The sequence below is a fragment of the Rhinolophus sinicus genome, linkage group LG13 (assembly GCF_036562045.2).
Source record: "Rhinolophus sinicus isolate RSC01 linkage group LG13, ASM3656204v1, whole genome shotgun sequence".
Classification (NCBI taxonomy): Eukaryota; Metazoa; Chordata; class Mammalia; order Chiroptera; family Rhinolophidae; genus Rhinolophus; species Rhinolophus sinicus.
In genome coordinates this window covers 41,554,309-41,575,252 of record NC_133762.1, presented here as the reverse complement: position 1 = coordinate 41,575,252, position 20,944 = coordinate 41,554,309, and the positions used below count along the sequence as shown (strand labels likewise).

At 46.6% G+C, this 20,944-nt stretch overlaps 1 protein-coding gene across 3 annotated transcripts in view; it reads right to left on the bottom strand.

Moving 5' to 3' along the window:
* PTPRA (protein tyrosine phosphatase receptor type A) overlaps nt 1-20,944 on the bottom strand; it is a 124,262-nt gene that overhangs the window by 317 nt on the left and 103,001 nt on the right. For all 3 annotated transcript variants that reach the window (XM_019733785.2, XM_019733783.2, XM_074317758.1), the window contains 12 exons: nt 18,245-18,281; nt 14,591-14,688; nt 13,379-13,498; nt 12,465-12,631; nt 11,831-11,966; nt 10,370-10,519; nt 6,120-6,213; nt 5,730-5,806; nt 5,210-5,344; nt 2,265-2,390; nt 2,032-2,183; nt 758-893 (listed from right to left, as the gene is read on the bottom strand). In XM_019733785.2, the coding sequence (XP_019589344.2) occupies nt 758-893; nt 2,032-2,183; nt 2,265-2,390; nt 5,210-5,344; nt 5,730-5,806; nt 6,120-6,213; nt 10,370-10,519; nt 11,831-11,966; nt 12,465-12,631; nt 13,379-13,498; nt 14,591-14,688; nt 18,245-18,281 (1,428 nt within the window). The remainder of the gene's footprint in view (nt 1-757; nt 894-2,031; nt 2,184-2,264; nt 2,391-5,209; nt 5,345-5,729; nt 5,807-6,119; nt 6,214-10,369; nt 10,520-11,830; nt 11,967-12,464; nt 12,632-13,378; nt 13,499-14,590; nt 14,689-18,244; nt 18,282-20,944) is intronic.

Genomic DNA, 20,944 nt, shown 5'->3' with positions numbered 1-20,944 from the left:
AGCCACGGTTACTGAAGAGAACATACATGCGGTTCCTAACAGATCCATTTAAAAAAAAAAAAAAAGGAAAACAGAAAAATGAATGTTTTGGACTTCCACTTGAGTCCTGATCTGTCTGTCAGAGTTCTGCCAGCACTCCCCTCCTGGGGTAATTGCAGCTGGTCTTCTACAGATGGAGATGACCAGAGAGGAAGATGATAGTGCCAGGCCTGCAGAAGTCACACCTGGTGCTGGCTGGTTAGAGCAGGTGGGGAGACGGCTCTGTGAGGCCCACACCTCACCGTGGCTAAGAGGCTGGAGGCACCTTATCAATGCGCAAACCTCTTAAAATTTACTTTTCTTTCTCCTCAGACAGGTCTAGCTCTACAGGGTTCAGTAACCCTTTTGGATGTCCCCATACTCAATGGTTACAGGTCAGACTGTCAGGAGTCAGACCTCTTAGCAGGGAGCCTGAGCAGAAGAGAGGAGGCACTCCTGAGTCTTCCCCACTCTAGGACTCATGGAGAGGTGCAGACAAGCCTGTGGGGCATTCTGCATCCCCTTCTAGCCTTCACTGAGGCCACTTGCGTCTCTTACTGGTGACAGGGCTCTGCCCTTGCTGTTCTCACTGTCTCCCGAGGCTTGTTCTGCTTGGGGCACCTTGGGGAAGGATGAGTCTGTGGTGACACAGGCTTCCCCTTGGAAGAGCTCCCCTGAGCTGGCCTGACAGAGAAGGGCTGCAGATGGTGTGCTGTGGACAAATACGCGGGCAGCATACCAGTGTCTGGACCATGTGTGGCCTCTGCAGTCGCAGGCTCTTGACCGTCTGGAAGACATCCAGAATCCCCTCTGCTTTCACCCGTTCCAGGACTGTGCTTAGGGCACAGAAGGTTCCCGTCCGTCCTGCCCCGGCACTGTAATAGAGCAGACACACTTAACATACCTGCTATAGCCGTCTGGCCAACAAGGCGAGTGGCAGTAGCAATGAACAGATAAAGGCCTAGGCTGGTACCCCCAGGAAGCTCTGTGGCTTTGCACATAAGCCCCCCACTCACAGCTCGGGGGAGGTAGTGCACCACTGCTGCCCTTCCTGCATGACTCACAGGACAGGGGTGAAGAATCTCAAACCCCCACCCACCCGCCAAACACTGAGGCTTTGCTCTCTCGCCCTGTAAACATGCCCGGGTTGCCCTGATCTGCTGCTCACTCCAGTTAAGAGTTCTAGTCCTATTTTTCCTTCCCCTGACAAACCCTGGCCCTCTGCACCAGTGTGCGTGTGCTGATTCTTTTCCGTGCATCTCATTTTCTTCCTAAATCCCAGGAATCCAGACTCTGACCACGCTGTTCAATGTTATCAGTTGATTCACTCAGCAGACCCTCACTGAATGCCTTCTGTGTGACAGGGACTGTTGTGGGTAGCAGTATTCCCAGATGGTAAGACATGAAGTATAGGAAGGAAAAGGAGGAACAGAGGCAGGTGAGGAGAGCTGCTATTGCGAACAGGGTAGTCATGGAAGGCTGTCTAATAGGGTGCCATGTAAGCAGAAACTCGAAGAAGGGGAGGGAGGGAAAGGTTGGATGACTGTGGAAAACTAGCATCTCAGGCACAAGGAAGGAGTAGGTCTAAGTGCTGAAGCTGTGTTGCTAGCTAGATCTGATAGATGGAAGGAGAGAAGGAAGGTAGGAGAGTGGTGGGGTGAGGTGACACCCACCTTTACCAATAACCCCATCTCTAACCTGGGTGACCCCCTTGACCCCTCTTCTCTTTCACAACTATATTCTTGGCCTTGTCCATTTTTCTTCAAACTGTCTTCAATACTTGCTCTTTCCTCTTTCCTGTGTTCTTAAGGAGGCCAGGTCCTCCAGCCCTCAATGTGTGAAGTTCAAACACCAAGATCCTCTTATTATCTGGCCCTATTCTGGTCATCAAACTTGACCGCCATGTGCTCTTGTCCGGCATTCCTCACTGCCTTCCCTCCACTCACCACTGCCTCCCCCCACCATCTCATTACTTTCTCTCTCTCTCCCTCTAAGGGCTGGGGCGAGCGGTACCTGCAGTGCACGGTGATGGGGTGGTTCCCTGACTGCTGCTGCTGCTTCTGCACGGCTGCGATGATGTTGATCATGCCCTTTCCATCGCTGGGGATGCCCACTTCAGGCCAGCCATGGAAGTGGAACTGTCGGATCTGCCGGTTCTTGTTCTCCTTTGGAGGAAGGGGGGATCAGAGAGGCAGGGGCACCCTGGCTTTCCCTGTGGGAGAAGCCCCACCTCCCAGCCGTCTTACCCTGGTGTTGGTGACCAGGAGGTCTCTGACAGTATAGCTCTCACACTCCTCCTCCTTCTTCAGCTCCACTGTGATGTCTCCATAGGACACCAGTCCATCTGAGGGCCAGTACTGGGCACACTTCTCCTGGAGGGACAAATGTGAACGTGTAAAGGGCTCAGAATACCATGTATGGTAGGGGCAGAGCTGCCCCATGAGCTGCCGGCCTCCCTCTCAGTACAGCTACCCTTACCTAACACACTTCGTTCCCAAGGTACTGAGAACTCAGAGGGTCATTACGTTACTTAACATCACTCCAATTCACTTCTGATCCTCACCAGGACATCTGTATTTAACAACTTAATTCCACTAGCAGAGATAATCACTTAAGCTTTTAGTGTTACTTAGTCTACCTTGCAGCACTGACAAGGTCTCTGAAGAACTCTGACCACGGCCTCACAGCTGCATCCAACACTCAATGGCAGGGTGGAGGGAGTGGAAGAGTGAATGTCTTTGTTCCAATTCCTTCTTTTTATAGCTGCTTACGTATGCCAGACTGCTAATCCAGAAAAACTGAACCCAATTACATTCCCCGCCAGCCATTTCACCATTGCCCAGTGCACAGAATCCCTTCATGCTTTTTCTCTTTCTCTCTTTAATCTGCAGTGGCACCTTCAAGTTGTCAGCACTTGCATTTCTCTCCCTGCTAATGAGGAGATGGTTTACTGTCTGCCTTTGCTTGTACCTGGCTGAGTTCCCTCTATAGTATCTCAGCACCTTGCATACTGCCTGCCTATGGTAGGGTCTCAGTAAGTATCTGGTAAATGAATTTGTTCAGTGTCTGCAGAACAAATCAGGGTGTAAGTACATAAAAACTGTTCATCTCTTTAGACCATTTGGGGGAAGATCTTAGATACATAATTACTGGCAACTTAAAAATCCTCAATATTCTCTATGTTCATTATAAAAGATTAGCGAAAATTAAGTAGAAAAATAAAAGTCACTGATCTCAGGCCAAATAAAATCACTATTAAGAGTCCTTTTTAGTGACTTTCTTGCTTTTCTGTGTAATCATTCATCATACTCTTTATACATGAATTGGTAGATCAAGGAAATGCTCGAGACCACTGCTTTCCTATGTATGCCCACCGAGAGCCCTGGGATGCCTGAGGGTTAGGGCTCTGGGACCCCCCTCTTCAACCAAAACAGTTTAAAAGAAAATTCTACTTAAGGTTCACCTTAAATAGATTATATTAGTTTTTAGTGCACTGGTGGATGAACTGAGTTTTGTTAGTGCAGTTTCCTCCCAACACTTTACACAGTTTCCAGCCAGGACTGAAGACTGGGGCTTTAAAACCATTAGAACTGCTGCTAAGATTCAAATGGGCTTGAAAGCAAGAGTGTAAAATCACACAATGACAAAGCTAAAATCACACAATGACCAAAAAAAAAAAAAAAAAAAAATTACAGCTGACACTAAAACAGCCCAGGCTTGAACTAGGCAGGTCCACCTAGGTGTGGATTTTTTTCAATAATTATACAGTCCTCTGTATCCCCAGGTTTCGCATTTGCTGATTCAACCAACCGTGGATCCAAACCAGTATTTTCGATCCGTGGTTGGGAACCTGTGGGGGTCCTGGAACCAATCTCCTGCAGATGGCAAGGGACTGACATTTTTGGGGAGTCAAAAGTTACACATGATTTTCGACTGTGTGGGGTTAGCACCCCTAACCTCTATGTTCAAGGGTCAACTGTATTATGGTCCTATACCTAATGGCTTTGGGATATTTTAGATCTTAGTTTAGGCAAAGTGGCATAACAGAAAAGGGGCAGATTGGAAGGAGGCCCCAGGGATGCAGAGTTATGGAGCTATCAAGAGACTCCCCTCTTAAAACTGGACAGGGAGTTGGTTAACAGTGAAAGCAAATGGGCGGCCTGCTCTGGCCGACTAATGGGGACAACTACCCAAGGTGGTTACGTGGTCAGAACCAGTAAGAGGTTAGGTCGGCACTGCAGAGTGAGTTTCAAGGTGACACAGCTATGGTGGGGAAGCAGGTATGGTGTGCTGAGAGAAAACGAGCCTGGTAACTTATGGAGTTAGGAATTAAGGGGATGATAAAGTCAAGATAAGCCACATATGACGGTTATGGATATTGGACTGATTATTGGACTGATGGCAGGAACTTATCTTACTCAGACAGGTGAAGGCCACAGGGTTTATTTAATTTAGCTCTTCATATGGACAGAGCAACACAAACAGTGGAAGCAGGCTGGACTTAAACAAAGCCAGCTATTTGAGAGATAAAGGGAACAAAGGGAATGGTACTCCAGAGGTACCTCCTGTGGTTGTGCGGTGGGAGATGGCAGAAAGAGCTATTACTCAAGTAGCTAAGGGAAGCTTCTGGAAGACAAGGTTTTGGGGGACAGAAGGCACAGGCTTTGGAATATTTAACAAGAGCACTTCAGTTTAGAGATCTGTTGGGGTGACTCTCCTCTAGGCTAAAGGGCAGGGACCAACAGGAGAAAAATGAAAATCACTGATAGTCTGAGGAATCTTAGAGGAATCCAGAGCAAGGGCCCGCAGTGGCTGTTCCCACTGTGGCCCAGGGCTAAACAATGCCTTGGGAACCTGCTGAGGATGGAGAGTTCTGCCCTGCCTGTGGAAGGAGAGGGGAAGGAATGCACAAAACTAGGCTGGGGGAGGGGGACCGCATTCAGGAGAGAGGTAGATGGGTATGAACTATCTGAAACCGAATGGAGGCTCCGACCGCACTGCTCTTCCAGTCCTGAGAAACTACTGATACCAACTGGCTGGGCACCAACTGGCTGGGCACCACAGCCAGGAAATGGCCCTTTGGGCAGTTTAAGTCAAAGAAAAGGTCCAAACATACCGTCTTAGATATCCCCCTCCACACCTTTTTCATGTGGTCTCTGTCTCCCACAGCCCACGACCTTTCTGAGCTCACCTGGCCTCTCTCCTCCAGTTCTGTTAGCATCACGATAGAGCAGGATTTCCACTCCCAGATCATTCGCCAGAAGTCCTCAATTGTGTGGAGAAGAGGGCCCTGGCTGGCGATGTATGAATCCTTCTGCCGGTAGCCCTGCAGAGGCCAGGTCAATGGTAGGAGTCAGGTGGTTTAATCAGGGAGGCCAAGGACCAAACTGTCTAATAAGCTGGCCTCTTTCCATGAGGGTGAGGGAAGGGCGGGGTTGCAGCTAGGATGGAGAGGCAGGAATGGGAAATCTCAGAAGTTTTCAGCCTTTGGCTACAATTTGTGATGTGAACCCCACCCCAACCCCCCCACCCCCGTTATCACCCTGGTGCATGCCCCTGCTTTCCCCCACCTTCTGCTCTCTGGGGCCTGACAGACCTATGCTCAGGGTGGGTGTCAGTTCTGAATTGATGACTGACTCAAAGATAACCCTCCCAAGCACTGGGCTGAGGGCACTGCATGGCCCAGCTCCGGGGACACAGAGAGCACTTACGTCAATGAAGGATGCATTCACATAGTCTGTGTTCTCCTCACCCCTCTTAACTGGAATGATCACTCTGTTGAACTCATCTGCAGGAAAGACAGCAGCTCGTGGCTCCCCAACATCCCTTGTCTTCTCTTCCCTCTTTCACCTTTCCTCCCCACCCTAGGCCCTGGGCAGATATAATCCCAGCTGGGCAATGACAAGCCCATTCCTAGCCCAGGAGGGAGAATCTCTCTGGCTTTCATGTTCTTTCATTTCCAGAAGCCATTCAAGAACTGAGAGCAAGAGACAATGCCTCTTGTCTGCAGGCTGATCATTAACTAGTACCTGAGAAGTGGAAGGGATGGAGGGGAACGGGGGCATGAGGCACTAAGGCTTTGGGGGGGAGAGGGTTCTTACATGGAATGATTTGTAAAACCCGGTTCTTCTTCATGTTGGCTGGAAGGTTTCCAGTCCGCATCTTGTCATTCTGGATTTTGATTGATGTTAATTTCTGAATTGGGAAGGGGAGGGTAAACATTACTGATTCCAATAACTGATAAGATTACGCCTGTCACTGAACCTGCATCTCCGGGCCACTGTGGCTGCATATAGCTCCTCACCAGAGCCCTAACCCTCCATTTCCACATGTCCTTATTGGAACACTGTTTCTTCTGTCTTTAAGCTCAATGAATAAGCCAAGAGTGTTTGGGAAACTGCCTTCTGGGCTCCTGGGGACTCTTCTGGGCTTCCCTTGGGCTGGAACTTTATGATCCTGGAACAAGGATTCTGGCTTCATAGGAGAGTGGGTCTACCCTCCCTCTCTCCTTGCTTTCTCACCCACAGAGGCTATCTTGGACTCTTTAGAAAATCTTATTCGAATGTACGTCTCTCTTCCCAATTCTGAAGTCCATTCTTTTTTTTTATTTTATAGTTTCAGCTGTACAAAGCAACGTACTAGACATTTAAACCCCTCATAAAGTGATAACATACCCCCCAAACTACTACCCCTCTGACATCTTATACAGCTGTTACAATACCATAGACTATCTTCCCTATGGTGTAATCCACATCCTGTGACTATATACCTATATATCTTGTTATAGTTGACATTCAGCATTATTCTACTTCAGCTTCAGGTGTATAGCACAGTGGTCAGGCATCTACACAGTCTATGAAATGATCCCCCTGATAAGTCCAGTGCCCATCTGGCACCTTACATGATCTTTACAACACTGTTGATTATATTCCCCATACTGTATTAACTATCAATTTATACTTCTTCATGCCTTCACCTTTTTCACCCTCCCCCCAACCCCATTCCCATTAGTTACCCTGATAGATCTAGTACCTATCTGGCACCATACCTAGTTATTACAATATTACTGACTATATTCCTTATGCTATACCCTACATCCCCATGACTACTGTACAACAACCAATTTCTACTTCTTAATCCCTTCCCCTTTCACCCATCCTTAACCCCCCTCCCATCTTAAAGAAGCCCCTCTAAGATTCCTTGTAATACTGGTTTGGTGATGAACTCCTTCACTTTTTCCTAGTCTGGGAAGCTGTTCTTCAATTCTCAATGACAGGCTTGCTGGGTAGAACAATCTTGGTTGTATGTCGTTGCTTTCCATCACTTAGAGTATTTCCTGCCACTCCCTTCTTGTCTGCAAAGCTTCTGCTGAAATCAGCTGACAGTCTTATGGGGGTTCCCTTGTAGGTAACTAACTGCTTTTCCCTTGCTGCTTTTAAGATTCCCTCTTTGTAGTTAACCTTTGGCATTTTAATTCTGATGTGTCTTGGTGTTGGCCTCTTTGGGTTTAGGACTCTGTGTTTATATGTCCATTTCCTTCACCAGGTTAGGGAAGTTTTCTGTCATTATTTCTTCAAAGAGGTTTTCAATTCCTTGCTCTCGCTCTTCTCCTTCTGGTACCCCTAGAATGTGAATGTTGGTACACTTGATATTGTCCCGGAGGCGCCTTCAACTCTCACCTTTTTGGATTCTTTTTTTTTTTTTTGCTGTCAGGTGTTTCTTTTCTCTGTTGGGTGTTTTTTGCTATGTTATCTTCTACATTGCTGGTTGGATCCTCTGCTTCATCTAATCTACTGCTGGTTCCCTGTAATATATTGTTTCCATTATTGTATTCTTTTTTTCTGACTGGTTTTCATTTTATGGTTTCTATCTCCATTTTTATGCTCCTTATCTCTCTGTTGAAGTTCTCCCTGAGATCACTGAGCATTCTTATAACCAGTGTTTGGAGCTCTGCATCTGACAGATTGCTTATTTCCATTTCGCTTAGTTCTTTTTATGGAGCTTTGTTCTGTTCTTTTATTTGGGACTTATTTGTCTCCCAATTTTGGCTGCCTCCCTGTGTTTGTTTCTATGTATTAGGTAGGGCTGGTATGTCTTCTAGTCTTGGTAGAGTGGCCTTATGTAATAGGTGTGCTGTGGGATTTAGTGGCACAGTCTTTCTGGTCACTTGAGCCATGTACTCCAGTTGTGTCCCTTGTGTGGGCTGTGTGTGCCCTCTTCTTGTAGTTGAGCCTTGGTTGATAATTGCACATCAATATGAAGGACTGACCCTTGGGCTCACTGGTTGTGAGGACTGGCCTTGACTACAGCGGAAGGGTTGTTGCAGGGCTGACCATACAGAGCAGGATAAGCCTCAGCAGGACTCTGGTTCCTGCCCAATCCACCCTTGGGTGTGTTGTACTTGGGAGGTGGCTGGGTGATGCTCCAGCTCATTTTCAAGCTGGCCACTGGGGGTGCCAGCCCCAGGACCACCTTGGAGGGGATCCGCTGTAGGTCTACTTCAGCCACAGCCCGTGCTCCACCTGGGCCATCCAGTGGGAGCCAGAAAGAAATCCGCAGATGGCTGCCATCCGTGCTGTGCTTGAAAGCACCTTGAAAGGCCAAGGCCCGAACCAAGGCCGGCTGCTGCTAGTGCCGGCTTCGGGCCGCTCAGCCAGATGCTGCTTGTCTGGGTTCCATGAACCTTTGAGAGACCCTAGGAAAGTCTGCAGCTTGAGCCAAGGCAGGTGGTCTACACAAAAAAGTCACTGAAAACAGCCTGGGTGTGCCCAAAAGTTGGGTAGGGCCAGGTCTCAAATTGCCAGGGTGTGGCGAACATATGGCAGAGACTCAAGATATGGTGGCTGCCTGCATCCGCATGCTGAGAAGAGGGAGGGCTCAACAAAGAAACAATAGTGTCCACCAGCTTCTCCGTCTGGGAGGATTCTGCCCCTCCCACCCTTGTCCTGAAGCTAGACAACTAAGTCCCCTCCCCTGCCCCCACCCCCCACCCCGCTCCATCCCAATCCCCGTATGTCCCAGTCTCTTCTCCAGTTGCTACCTGTGCTGGAGCTCAGAATCAGTGATTCCATTGGTGAGTAAGTCCACGTGTGATCCCTTTAAGAGGAGCGCCTGTGAGTACAGCCACACTCAGTCTCACTCACAATCTCTGCTGGTTTTCACAACCAAAAATTATGGGGACTTCTCTCCCCGGCACTGGAACCCTGGGCTGGAGTGGGGCTGAGATTTCACTCCTTTAGAGGATGGGTGGGGTGGGGGAACCCCACAGCCAAAATAGCCCTCCCGATCTTTAATGGTCACATGCAGATATGGAAGCAGCCCGTTCCGCGTCTCTGACCTTCCTACCAGTCTAGAGGTGGCTTCTTCTGCACGTCCTTAGTTGAAAGGCTCCAGTTCAGCTTGATTTTAGGCGATTCTCAATAATGGTTGTTTTGTAGATTAGTCATAATTTTGATGTGGTTGTGAGAGAAGGTAAACACAGCATTTACCTACTGTGCCATCTTGGTTGTTTCTCCTCAACTCCATTCTTTTTTTTTTTTTCTCCCTCAACTCCATTCTTGATCCTTGCTACTCGTACTCAAAGTGTAGCCCAAAAACCAGCAGCATCAGCCTCATCTTGTTAGAAATGCAGAATCTCAGGCCCTAACTCACATCTGCTGAATAAGAACCCGCATCTTAACAGGATCCTGAAGTAATCTGGGTACTCACAGTTTGAGAAGACCTGCTTTAAGGAATGTGGTCTTCCCGACCCCAACCCAGAAGCTATTGCCTTTGGGAGCACTTTGATTGAGGGGTGTGTGAAATACTCCTAGGTGTGTTGAGAACCAATGTCTAATGCATACAGCAAGGGTTGGCAATCTACGGTCCACAGGCCAAACCTGGACTGCTGCCTATGAAAGCTTTATGGAAACAGCCATGCTCATTTGTTTACATAGTGTCTATGGCTGCTTTCGTGCTACAACAGCAGTGTTAAATAGTTGTAACAGATAGCGTATGGCCTGCAAAACCTACATTATTTACTAACTGGCCCTTTACAGAAAACGTTTGTTCTTGCTGTACATTATAGTCACCAGGAATGGTGACGGGAGGGAGTCTGGGGGACTTAAGAAAAATAACCTTGGCCGGTTCCCCACCCCCACCCAAATAAAACGCAAGTGTTCCTAACATGCAGGATGGGTTGAGAATGACCAGGGTATGAGTAAAGGGCCAGAGACCCACCTTCTTAACCACCCACATGCCTCACAAGGGGATTCATCATTTGCTGGTAAATCACAAGGAGTCAAGCATCTCATATATTCCTCAGATCACATGAATCCTTCAACCTGAAAGAGGTGTTTCAGCTCCAACTCACCTTAAACTCCTCCTCTAATCCATTGTTGCTGGTCCCTGGGATTTTGTTATAAATTTTCTGCAGATGTGTTTCTAGAGAGGTCACTTCCAGTTCTGTATCTCCATAGAGATAATGCTCCAGAAGGGCTTGGTATATGAAGACATACTGCATCTGAAATGTGGATGGTGCCCGAGTTCTCAGTTACACATAGCATGGTCCCTATGGTACCAGACCACTCCTTCCCACCCCCATTTGCCTACAGTCCATTCTCCTTTGATCTAGCAGTGATAAAATGATTTGCTCTCGTCCCAATTCAGTGACGCATGAGTCTCCCTGGGGGTGCTTAACTTGGGAGGGAGAGTCCTACTCTGGTATCTTACTAGAATGGACGCCTGGAGAGGACAAATTCAACTCCTGCTCGTTCTCAGAGCACAGATTCGATAGTCTGAAAGGGCAGTCAAAATGTGGTAACACACAAAACCTGTGCCTCGGGCTGGCCCGGTGGCTCAGGCGGTTAGAGCTCCATGCTCCTAACTCCGAAGACTGCCAGTTCGATTCCCACATGGGCCACTGGGCTCTCAACCACAGGGTTCCAGTTCAATTCCTCGAGTCCCGCAAGGGATGGTGGGCTCTGCCCCCTGCAACTAAGATTGAACACGGCACCTTGACCTGAGCTGCCTCCCAAATGGCTCAGTTGGTTGGAGTGCGGACTCTCAACCACAAGGTTGCCAGTTCAATTCCTCAACTCCCGCAAGGAATGGTGGGCAGCGCCCCCTGCAACTAAGATTGAACACGGCACCTTGAGCTGAGCTGCCACTGAGTTCCCGGATGGCTCAGTTGGTTGGAGCGCGTCCTCTCAACCACAAGGTTGCCGGTTCGACTCCCGCAAGGGATCGTGGGCTGTGCCCCCTGCAACTAGCAAAGGCAACTAGACCTGGAGCTGAGCTGCGCCCTCCACAACTAAGATTGAAAGAACAACTTGAAGCTGAACAGCACCCTCCACAACTAAGATTGAAAGGACAACTTGACTTGGAAAAAAGTCCTGGACATACACACTGTTCCCCAATAAAGTCCTGTTCCCTTCCCCAATAAAAATCTTAAAAAAAAAAAACAAAAAAAAACCTGTGCCTTAGTGCTCTGCCCCCTGAACCCCATGCCCTAACCACAGAGCTCATTTCAAATGCTGCTCCCAGACATGGCTGAGCTGCACCACAATTCTGTGGCACTGGCTGTCCTGGCTGCTTTCATGCCTGCTTCCCTCAGGACCTGTTCCTTATCCTCGAGCCCTGTGCCAAGGACACCTGCATTCCCAATTCCCCTAGGCACAACTTTTTCTGTGCACCATGTCGCTTTTAATACATAATTTGTAAGGGCCCTTCATCACACTGTGTGATGATCATTCCCAATAACCTGGGAGGTTGAGTAATCCGTGAGATGGGCACGTTTTGGTTCTGGAATGGCCCCCACTTGCAAATCACTCACATCTGTTTGCACCATCTGGCAGCGCTGTGCCCGGATCCGGCTCACAAAGCCATACACGTCCACCTTCCGCTCTGTATGCATCATGTCCAGCATGGCATCAATGACGACAAAGGTACCTGTTCGCCCAACACCCGCACTGTAGCCAGAGAACAGGGGTGTTAATGGATGGCCAGCATGCCTTGTGGAAGCATACAGGGAGGAGGAAGCACAGGCCAGGGCTCTTTCTTAGGCGTCTAAATTCTAATTCTGAATGGGACAGAGGTGGGACTCTCATGGAACTAACAAACCCCACTGTACCCTGAACTCCTTACCTCTAGCTGTCATGATCAGGGAACCATGACACTTAGAAGTATCTGAAGGCTCCCAGTACACAAGGTAGCACTCAACCTAGCTTCCTGGCTTCACAGCAGTTGTCTTCCCATCCCCAATCTTGGAGGACTGTCCTTCCCTCTTTCCTCAAGTGCTCTCTACCCAGCACCAAAACTTGAGAAGTCTCTCGGGCTGCTGCCCCAGGGCCCCCAACAGCTCATCTGCTCTATGCCAGCCTCTCAGGGCCCCTGTGCTTTCCCAGGCTCTGGGATTCTGGGAACAGAATGTGGTATGGGGGGGAAGCCCAGGGTCAGGCCACACTGACCTGCAGTGGACCACGATGGCCCCTGCATACTGAGGGTTACAGGCCTTCACCTTCTTGAGGAACTTGAGCATGCCGATCGGGGTGAAAGGCACGCCAAAGTCTGGCCAGCTGGTAAAGTGGAACTGAGTGATGAGGCGCTGTGGCTTTCTGTTGGTCACGTCGCCCACCTGTGAAGTGAGGAGATCCTGTGTGTTGGCCGTGGTGGTGGGTGGGATAGCACCAGGGGAGGGAGGGTAAGGAGCAGGGGCCAGGGCAAGCTGTGGTTGTCAGTGACAATGGGGAAGTGAGAGTGTACCCAAGAAAGTTTTAATGATGAACCTGAGAATCTTCTCAGGAACTTTATGGGGCAGGCAGGGCTGTTAGTGTTATTCTCAGCCTATAGATGTGGAATATGAAACTCAGAAAAGTTAAATGGCCCAGCCAAGGTCCCAGAACTAGAAAATGGCAAAGTCAGAACTAAAATACAGGTCTCCTGACTCTTGGTAAGCCCCCCTTTCACAGCACCACCCTGCCCGCAGCTGAAGGTGACCTCTGCTCAGGCCCCAGGGTCGCTCTGGAAGGCCAAGAGCAGGGTCCACCACATCCTTGATTTCAGGAGCCTCTGAAGTAAGAAAGGAGAAGTGCGTCAAGTACTCAAGACAATTACACCACCTCCTGATGCACTTGGTTCATACCGAAGATGATCGAACTCCATTTCAATAATACTGTTTTTCCCAGTCACGAAAATCCTCCTCCCTTAGCTCTGACAAAGAAGTTCCCCGGGAGCCAGATCTCTGGTTTCAGAGTCCAAACACACCGCAAACTCAGCTTTCCTGATCACCTTGAGTAAGAGAGGGGATGACCCAGCCTGTTCCACCCTCTTAATGGTCAGCAGATCCTGCACAAAGACCAAGGAAGGAGGTAGGAGACAGTACCTGCTGGATGCAGAACTTTCGCACTGTGTAGTCCACCAAGACGGTCACATCCTCTACTGACACACGGATATTCCCATAGGTCCAGCAGCCTTGGTCTGGCCAGTACTGGGCACACTTACACTGGAAAAGAACAGACATGCATCCCCTGATCTCAGACCTCCCCACCTGGGCATGAAAGGAAAGGACCACAAAAGCACAGAATGAAGTCACTGGAAAGCCCTATGACCTCTTTTCTCCCTCAGTCAACTGCAGACTTGTTTTATCTGCTCTTTTTTCAAGTTCCTTAGCTTTCATTCTTTTTAGCACAATCTCTTAACTTATGCACAGCCCTAATCCTATATTTCTCGCTCTTTCCCACGCCCATTCCTTCAATTCAGGGCAAATCAGAAGCCACTTTACCTACAAAATCTGCAATTCCACAATGTTCCAGGTCATACTCTAGGGGCAAGCCTGTCTGAATCTCTGGAACCAGCAACCTGTTATGAAGAGGCCACCAGGGTGGATCGAGGCAGACTATAAACCTGCCATGAGAGGCCCAAGGTCTTCTCTGGTGACTGGTCCTTGGATAGCTTCCAAGAGCCACAAGTCTGGTTGTAGGAACTGAATCTAAAGCCCAGCCCTAACACTATCCCTCCTAAGCACTGTGGAACATCTAATCAATACACCCAACACCCCAGTGCGTGAATCAAGGTGACTCAAGGGCCATCCCGGAGAAAAACTGTCATGAATGGAGATTCCTCTCTGGGGCATGATCTTGATCCAGGATTCAGGACTGGTGTTGGCTGTGACCCAGTGATGGAGCTGGCCAGGCATGGACTTGGCAGCCACAGAAAGAAAAGGACCAGTCAGAAAGCTGCCTACAGGATCAGGCCAGGGCCTCAGCTTCCCTTGCACCCTGCAGGGTCTCAGTTCTTGCAGCTCCCTCTGCTGACTCAGGAGGAGTGACAGGAAACCAGGGGAATAAGGAACTAGAGAAGGTCCCTTAGGGTGAGTTGTCTGACTACCAAACACAGGAAACGTGCCCTAAGGCACCCCTAAAGTTCACTGGAGGCTTCTAGGACATAGGCAAGTCTGGTAGGCACATGGGCCTGGGTTCTGTCTGCACGAACAACTGGCACGGGAGCCCAGGCTCAAACACAGAGTTCCAGCAGGGCAGTACCTCTGCCGGCCATGTGTGTATCAGGGGCCCTCCTATCAAATTTCTCCACTCACCTCCTTTCTCTCCTTCAGGTTGGTCACCATGACGATGGTGGCTGTATTTTGTTCCCAGATCATCCTCCAGAAATCATTTACCGTTTCTTCTTTTGGTCCTAAAGCAGCCAATAGCAAAAAAATGAGAACACACAGCAAGGGGAGAAAAGATGCTGGGAAATAGGGAACATTCATTCCTGACTTTTGGAAGCCTGTGCCCACACGTCCCCAGCTAAATATCCAATACATCTATCCATCCACACACCTGCTCACTGAACATTTCCCATGTATCCATCATGTATGTGCCAGGCACTTCACTAGGAGGTAAAGTGCGAGTGTGAGGCTGTTAAAATACAAAGAGAACATGAACAGTGTCTCCCAAGGATATTATAGTTGAGGATTAGAAATCATGACTGCTCACTAAATACCACGAGGGACCGGATAATGAGCTAAGTACTTTAGATCTCATTTACTCCTTCCTACCAAGCTCTGTGGTGTCATCAACCATAGAGAGGTTGGGTAACTTACTCAGGTTGGAATTTTAAATTTACCCCCCACACAGATTTTTCCAGAAAGCCACTAGATTTCTAAACAAAAAGGAGGGAAAAAAGAGAGAGAAAGAAAGAAATGGGATCTAATACAAGAGGGAGGCTAAAGGAATTTCCAGGGTGTTGGTGAAGGGGAGGCTCAGGATAACTGCTGGGGGGATGGGGACAACCAATCCAGAATGGAACTGAAGAAAGAAGGATGCCAAGATAAAAAAATTAAACCTCATGTATCTGAACATATTGAGAGAAAATATGTACTTCCAGAGAAGAGACTGGGGGGGGGGGGGAATCAATGCTAGGCATATACAAAACTAAATGAATAGGAAAAAAGGTCAATTATTAACTCTTGGAAAGAGGAAAACCAAAAACTATACCCCCAAAAATCATATATTATGTGCTTCAGCTGTGAATAATATTGGTATAGTAACAACAGTGTAAATAACAAATGTTATATTAACCCCGAATTGTAATTTAACTCTATTTGGAGAATGGGGTACAGAGACATGTGTATGCATGTCTGTCTGACTGAGTGTGAGATAGTTTATAAGATAATTAAATAAATTATCATCTATCATAAGTCAACAGATAAAAATGGTTGCATTAGACTTAAAAAAATAAAGGAGAAAGGGAGAACTTTGTTTTTATAAGCCTTGCAATACCTTTTGACTTTCTTAAACTTTGTATTCCCTTTGGTAAAAAATTTTAAAAAGGTATTACAAAGAAAAATAATGATAGAGTGAACACATACCAGAAAGATGTACAGAGAGAATTGTTTCATTGCCTGGCAAGGTCAGGAAAACTCTCCTAGAAGAGGTAGATCAGGTAGATTGGAGTTCAGAAAGGGGGCACAGGGAGAAGAGGCAGTCCAGGCAGAGGTGTTGGGGGCTAGCAGCAAGAAAGAGCATGAGACGTCTGAGAGGTAAGGAGTTCAGTGAGGTCTGTGTACAGTGCATGGAGTGGTAGAAGATGGAGCTGGAAAGATAGATAAGGTACCTGAATCTAAAGGGGTACCAGGCTAAAAAAGGCTTGTTCTACAGATAACAGAACATCATTATAAAATTTTCACGAGTGTCCTGACAAAAGTTTTGCAAAGAGAGGCCATTTTGGTGGAAGGAATGCAAGGCACAAGGGTGGGGCAGTAGGCCACTGCCACAGAGCTAGAAGAAAAGACAAGTAAGGCAGTGTTATTAGGGAAGACAGACTTTGGAGAAACAAGAGAACTAGTCATATTTAGATTAAGGGATAGGGAGAACTGGATGACTCCGAATCTGGCTTGGTTGATTAGGTAAATTTACATTCCAGTCATGGCAACGGCCAGAGAACATGGGAGGAAGGCAGTTTGGGGCTAAGGAAGAGTCATGTTTTAATTTCTGATGTTGAATCTAAATAGTATGTGGGGGTATCCAGACGGAGTAGTACAAAATTACGAGTAGTTTGCAAATGTGGCTTAGGAGCTCAGGAGAGGCAGCAGCCAGTCAAATAGAGGTAGGTATTAGATGAGGTCTCTCCAAGAGAATACAAAGAAAAGAAAGGGTCAGACAGAATGCTGGGGATACTCAGTGTTATTCAAATTCAGACAGAATAAAAAGCCTGGGAAAGAGACTAAGAAGCAGATGGAGAGGCAGGAGAACAGAGAAAATGGTGCCATTAAAGACAGAGATGGAGTTTCAAGGGAGCAGTCACCCACACATTTGGGAGAATCTACATTTAAGGGGCAGAATGAAGAATAAGACCCAGAGAAGGAACATTTAGAAAAGTGAGAAAAATTAAGATAATCAAATGTCAGGAAATAATGGAGGAGAGTTTCAAGGAGTGTGAAGTACTGTGGAGAGGATCAAGAGGATGGGAGTCTGAGAAAAGGTCCACCAGGAAGTCACAGGTGACCTTATTATATTAAATATTTTAGTGTGAACAAAGTCCCATGGCAAATAATGAGGAGAAGAGATTACACGTGGTTGTTGGTGCCAAAATCATCACTGAGTAGGTGGTAGCTCAATTGGGCCTCAGAGGATGGATATGGATTGACAGATGGCTAGAGGAAGGGAAAGCAGGACCTGGTTAGGCAACAGCCAGACCCCAGTGGGAGACTGCAAGGGCAAGGACGACCTGAGGCTTTCCCCAACTTACTTTACCTCAATTTCTATTTTATTTTACATGTTTATTTTATGTCTATACAGTACTGCTTAACAGAACTTGATGGAAATGTTTTATATCTGCACTACTACGGTAGCCTCTGGACACATGAGGCTATTGAGCCTTAAAATGTGACCAGTATAACTGAGAAACTGAATTTATTTTTATTTAACTTTAATTAAAATTGGTTACCATATTCAAGAGTATAGCTACTTAACAAAATTTTTGTTAATTTTGCTGTAAATTGTCCTCTACCAACTAAAGGCTCCAACAAGGCAGGGACCACATCTTGATTTATTCCCCTACATATACCCATCACTTAGGCCAGTGCCTGGTACATAACAGATTATAAGTAAATATTTGCTGAGTGATTAAATGGGCTTAGATGGATCATAACATCAATTACTTTGTTGATACTGCAAACATCTTTTGCTAGGCTCCCAAGGGTGACACCACTTGTTAGAACAGCAGGCTGTGGAAATGTGTACAGAGCATGTGCAGGACCATGGCATGGGGTCCCTGCTTTGAGGATTCCTTGACCACTTATCTGTGAGTAATAGTGGAGCTCAGGCCCATGAATGGAGGGCAGTGATGAGTCAGCCTGGACCCTGTGAGGTGGCCAATTCTCTCTCGAGGCTGATTCCAAATTCTAACTCTGAGCAGCCTTGCTAGAACCCAATGCTCCCAGAGGGCCCCAAGATAGAGAGCCTCATTAGATTACAGTCTTTTTTCCCCCTGGTGTGTGTGTGTAGCTTTCTCATGTCTTTTTGAGCACATTTACAAAAGGATTTCCTTTAAAGGGCCCCTGAATACTAAGTCAAGATGAAGGCTCTTAGTTATAAACTTGTAAGGTGGATTACATTTCTTTCAGATAGCAATAATTACAAAAAGGTTGCTGCATTCTGATTAATCTATTTAGCATTTGGAAGAAATAACCCAAACTCACTATGAGCTCATAGTTAAGACCAAGAGTAGAAAATTATCATTACTTTACCTTGTGCAGCAATGAATTTATTCTTTTCTTGGTAGCCCTGGGAGGGAAGGGTGGGAGAAAAAGAAAGTGAAAGCCAAAAATGGATTGGGATGAAATTCTCCAGACTCCCAACCAGTTAACAAAACTTCCTTTGTGAAAAGCTTTAGGCAATTAAAAAGGATTTCCATTCTAGAAATTTCTAAGGGATTAGTTTTGGATAGCAGGAATCAAAGATTACAAAGATTACATGCTCTTGTAGTCTTCTCAAAGTGAATTATTAATGAAGACTATCCAAATACCAAATCTTAGATTAGAGCCTGTTTTTGATACCGTTTCCACAAAAACAAGACCTAGCTGGACTATCAACTCTAATGTATCTTTTGGAGCAAAAATAATATAAGACCGGGTCTTATATTCCATAAGACCCGGTCTTATATTATAATAAAATAAAACTGGGTCTTATATTTTTTGCTCCAAAAGACGCATTAGAGCTGATTGTCCAGCTAGGTCTTATTTTCGGGGAAATATGGTACTTTCTCCGAGGCTGACAATCCGGGTCTTAGTGTTAATGGATATGAACCCTCCAAAGCAGAAACATACGAGTACGTGTTGGTTCCAGGGATGAAGCTAGGCCCACACTAGGAAGGCAAAAGGGTTATTTTCTTGATGATGCTTTACCAAGGTGCAAAAACTTTCTGGGACTAGCCTGTGGGTATGGTGGGTCAGCTCCAGTGTGTGACAATAGGGTTCTCCACCACAGGCAGGAGAAGCAAAGGAACCTCTGAAAAACTGACAACCGGCAGTAACTTCCTTTTTCAGTCTTTATTATTTCAGTTATACATCTTTCCACCCTCATTGTTTAAAGGTAGTGTACACTGGAGAAGTCCTACGTCAGTGAAAAATCGTTTGGTTTAAGGATTGTAAATCACCCTCTGCCTGCTCTCAGACAGCAGTAAGAAGGGCAGTGAGGGAGGCAGCTTCATGGACGGGACATCAGCTCACACCAAGGTTGACAATGAAAATACAAGTCTGCAAGGCAGTGGCAGAATAAAGGAGGCGCCTGAGTCTGAAAAGCCACTTCCTATTCCAGTTCAAACAAGGACAGGGCAGGGTTGCCTCCCGGCACAGAAGGAGAAAGCTTTAGGCCTGGAGATGGACATATTCAGCGTCAGCAACAGGAAGCTTGTTAAAATTTTTACTGAGGAAAGGAATTTAAGTTTCTGCAAATGTTTTTAATCATTAGAAGATGGAAACTGAGAAAGCCTTAATTCAGGATACTGCATTCTGCTGTAGTACGAAACTTGAAATAAAAACTGAGAAGCTCAGAGTATGTTAAGCTGCATCATATCCATGCTCCACGAGAAGTCACAGCTAAATTCTCACCGGAGCATGTGGGCCATGAATAGCTTGAGGGCATGGTTGGAGGGTTCAGCCCCAAAGCGCTTCCGACCCATCTTTACCAAGAGTGTGCCATATGTCCCTCAGGAAAGCATGCCTATAGTCATATGGTGGCACTGCTTCACCAGTAAGTATAACTAGAATGAGGCAAAACTACTGATCTTCCTAGTGTTATGTGTATGAATTGTGGCTCCCTGGTTTGGGACATGTCTTTGGATTCTGAAAGTCAAATCCCAGCTGACTCTAGGTAGTAGCTACATTCCTACCAGTTAAAAAAAAAAGTGGATGGAAGGAGAACTGACTCTGGTGCACACACAATGCAACATATAGATGATGTATTATAGAAACGTACACTTGAAACCTATGTAATTTTACTAACGAATGTCACCCCAATAAATTTAATAAAAACAACACCACCACAAAACACGCCACTTCTAAGGGCCCAATATACTCTTAAACATCTCAAGGTAAGTGAGGAAACTGGTTTCTACGAAGACTCCAGGCTGGAAGCCCACTCACCAACTGTGCCACTGTCTGTCTGTCTCCTGTGACCAATGTCAGGTTCACTTTCAGACCTTTGTGTTCCCCCAACCACAAGTCCCATTCCCCACGGACTGTTGCTCCCACTCCATGGTACCTGGTACCACTTCCCTTCAAGATCCACATATGATCTTAGTTCTCTGCAAAAAGGGCTTGGTAAGTGGTTACCAGGGTGGGAATGGGATTAACTATATATATGGAAAACAAGGTTCTTATTGGGGTAAGCAAAATGTTCTAAAACTAAGAGGCATTAGCTAAATAAAGGGTATAGGGTTTTTCTTCTTTGATATGATGAAAAGGTTCTAAAATTGACTGGTGATGGCTGCACACATCTATGACTATACTAAAAATCACTGATCTGTAAACTTTAAATGGGTGAAAATTATGGTATATGAATTACATCTCAACAAATCTGTTAAAAATGTTCTAAAACAATTAGGGTGATGGCAACATAACCTCGTAAACTTGATTTTAAAAAATCACTGAATTCTACACTTTAAATGGATTGATTTTTGTTATATTAATTATACCTCAATAAAGTTGGGGAGAAAAAAGGTTTGGTAAGTATAACTAGCATCCTATGACAGACGGCCCCAATTTGTTTCAGCAAAGGACACTGTCTAGCCCTATACTTCAAGTCCAAAGCACAGCTGTTCCTTCTTTCTCAGTAGATCTCTCATTTGTACTTAACCTTGCTGACCACCAAATGCTTCCTCCTTGCCCTCTGAAATGCTCTTCTTTCCTGGTCTTTTGTCTCATTCATGAGCGCCTCTTGCTTAGTGT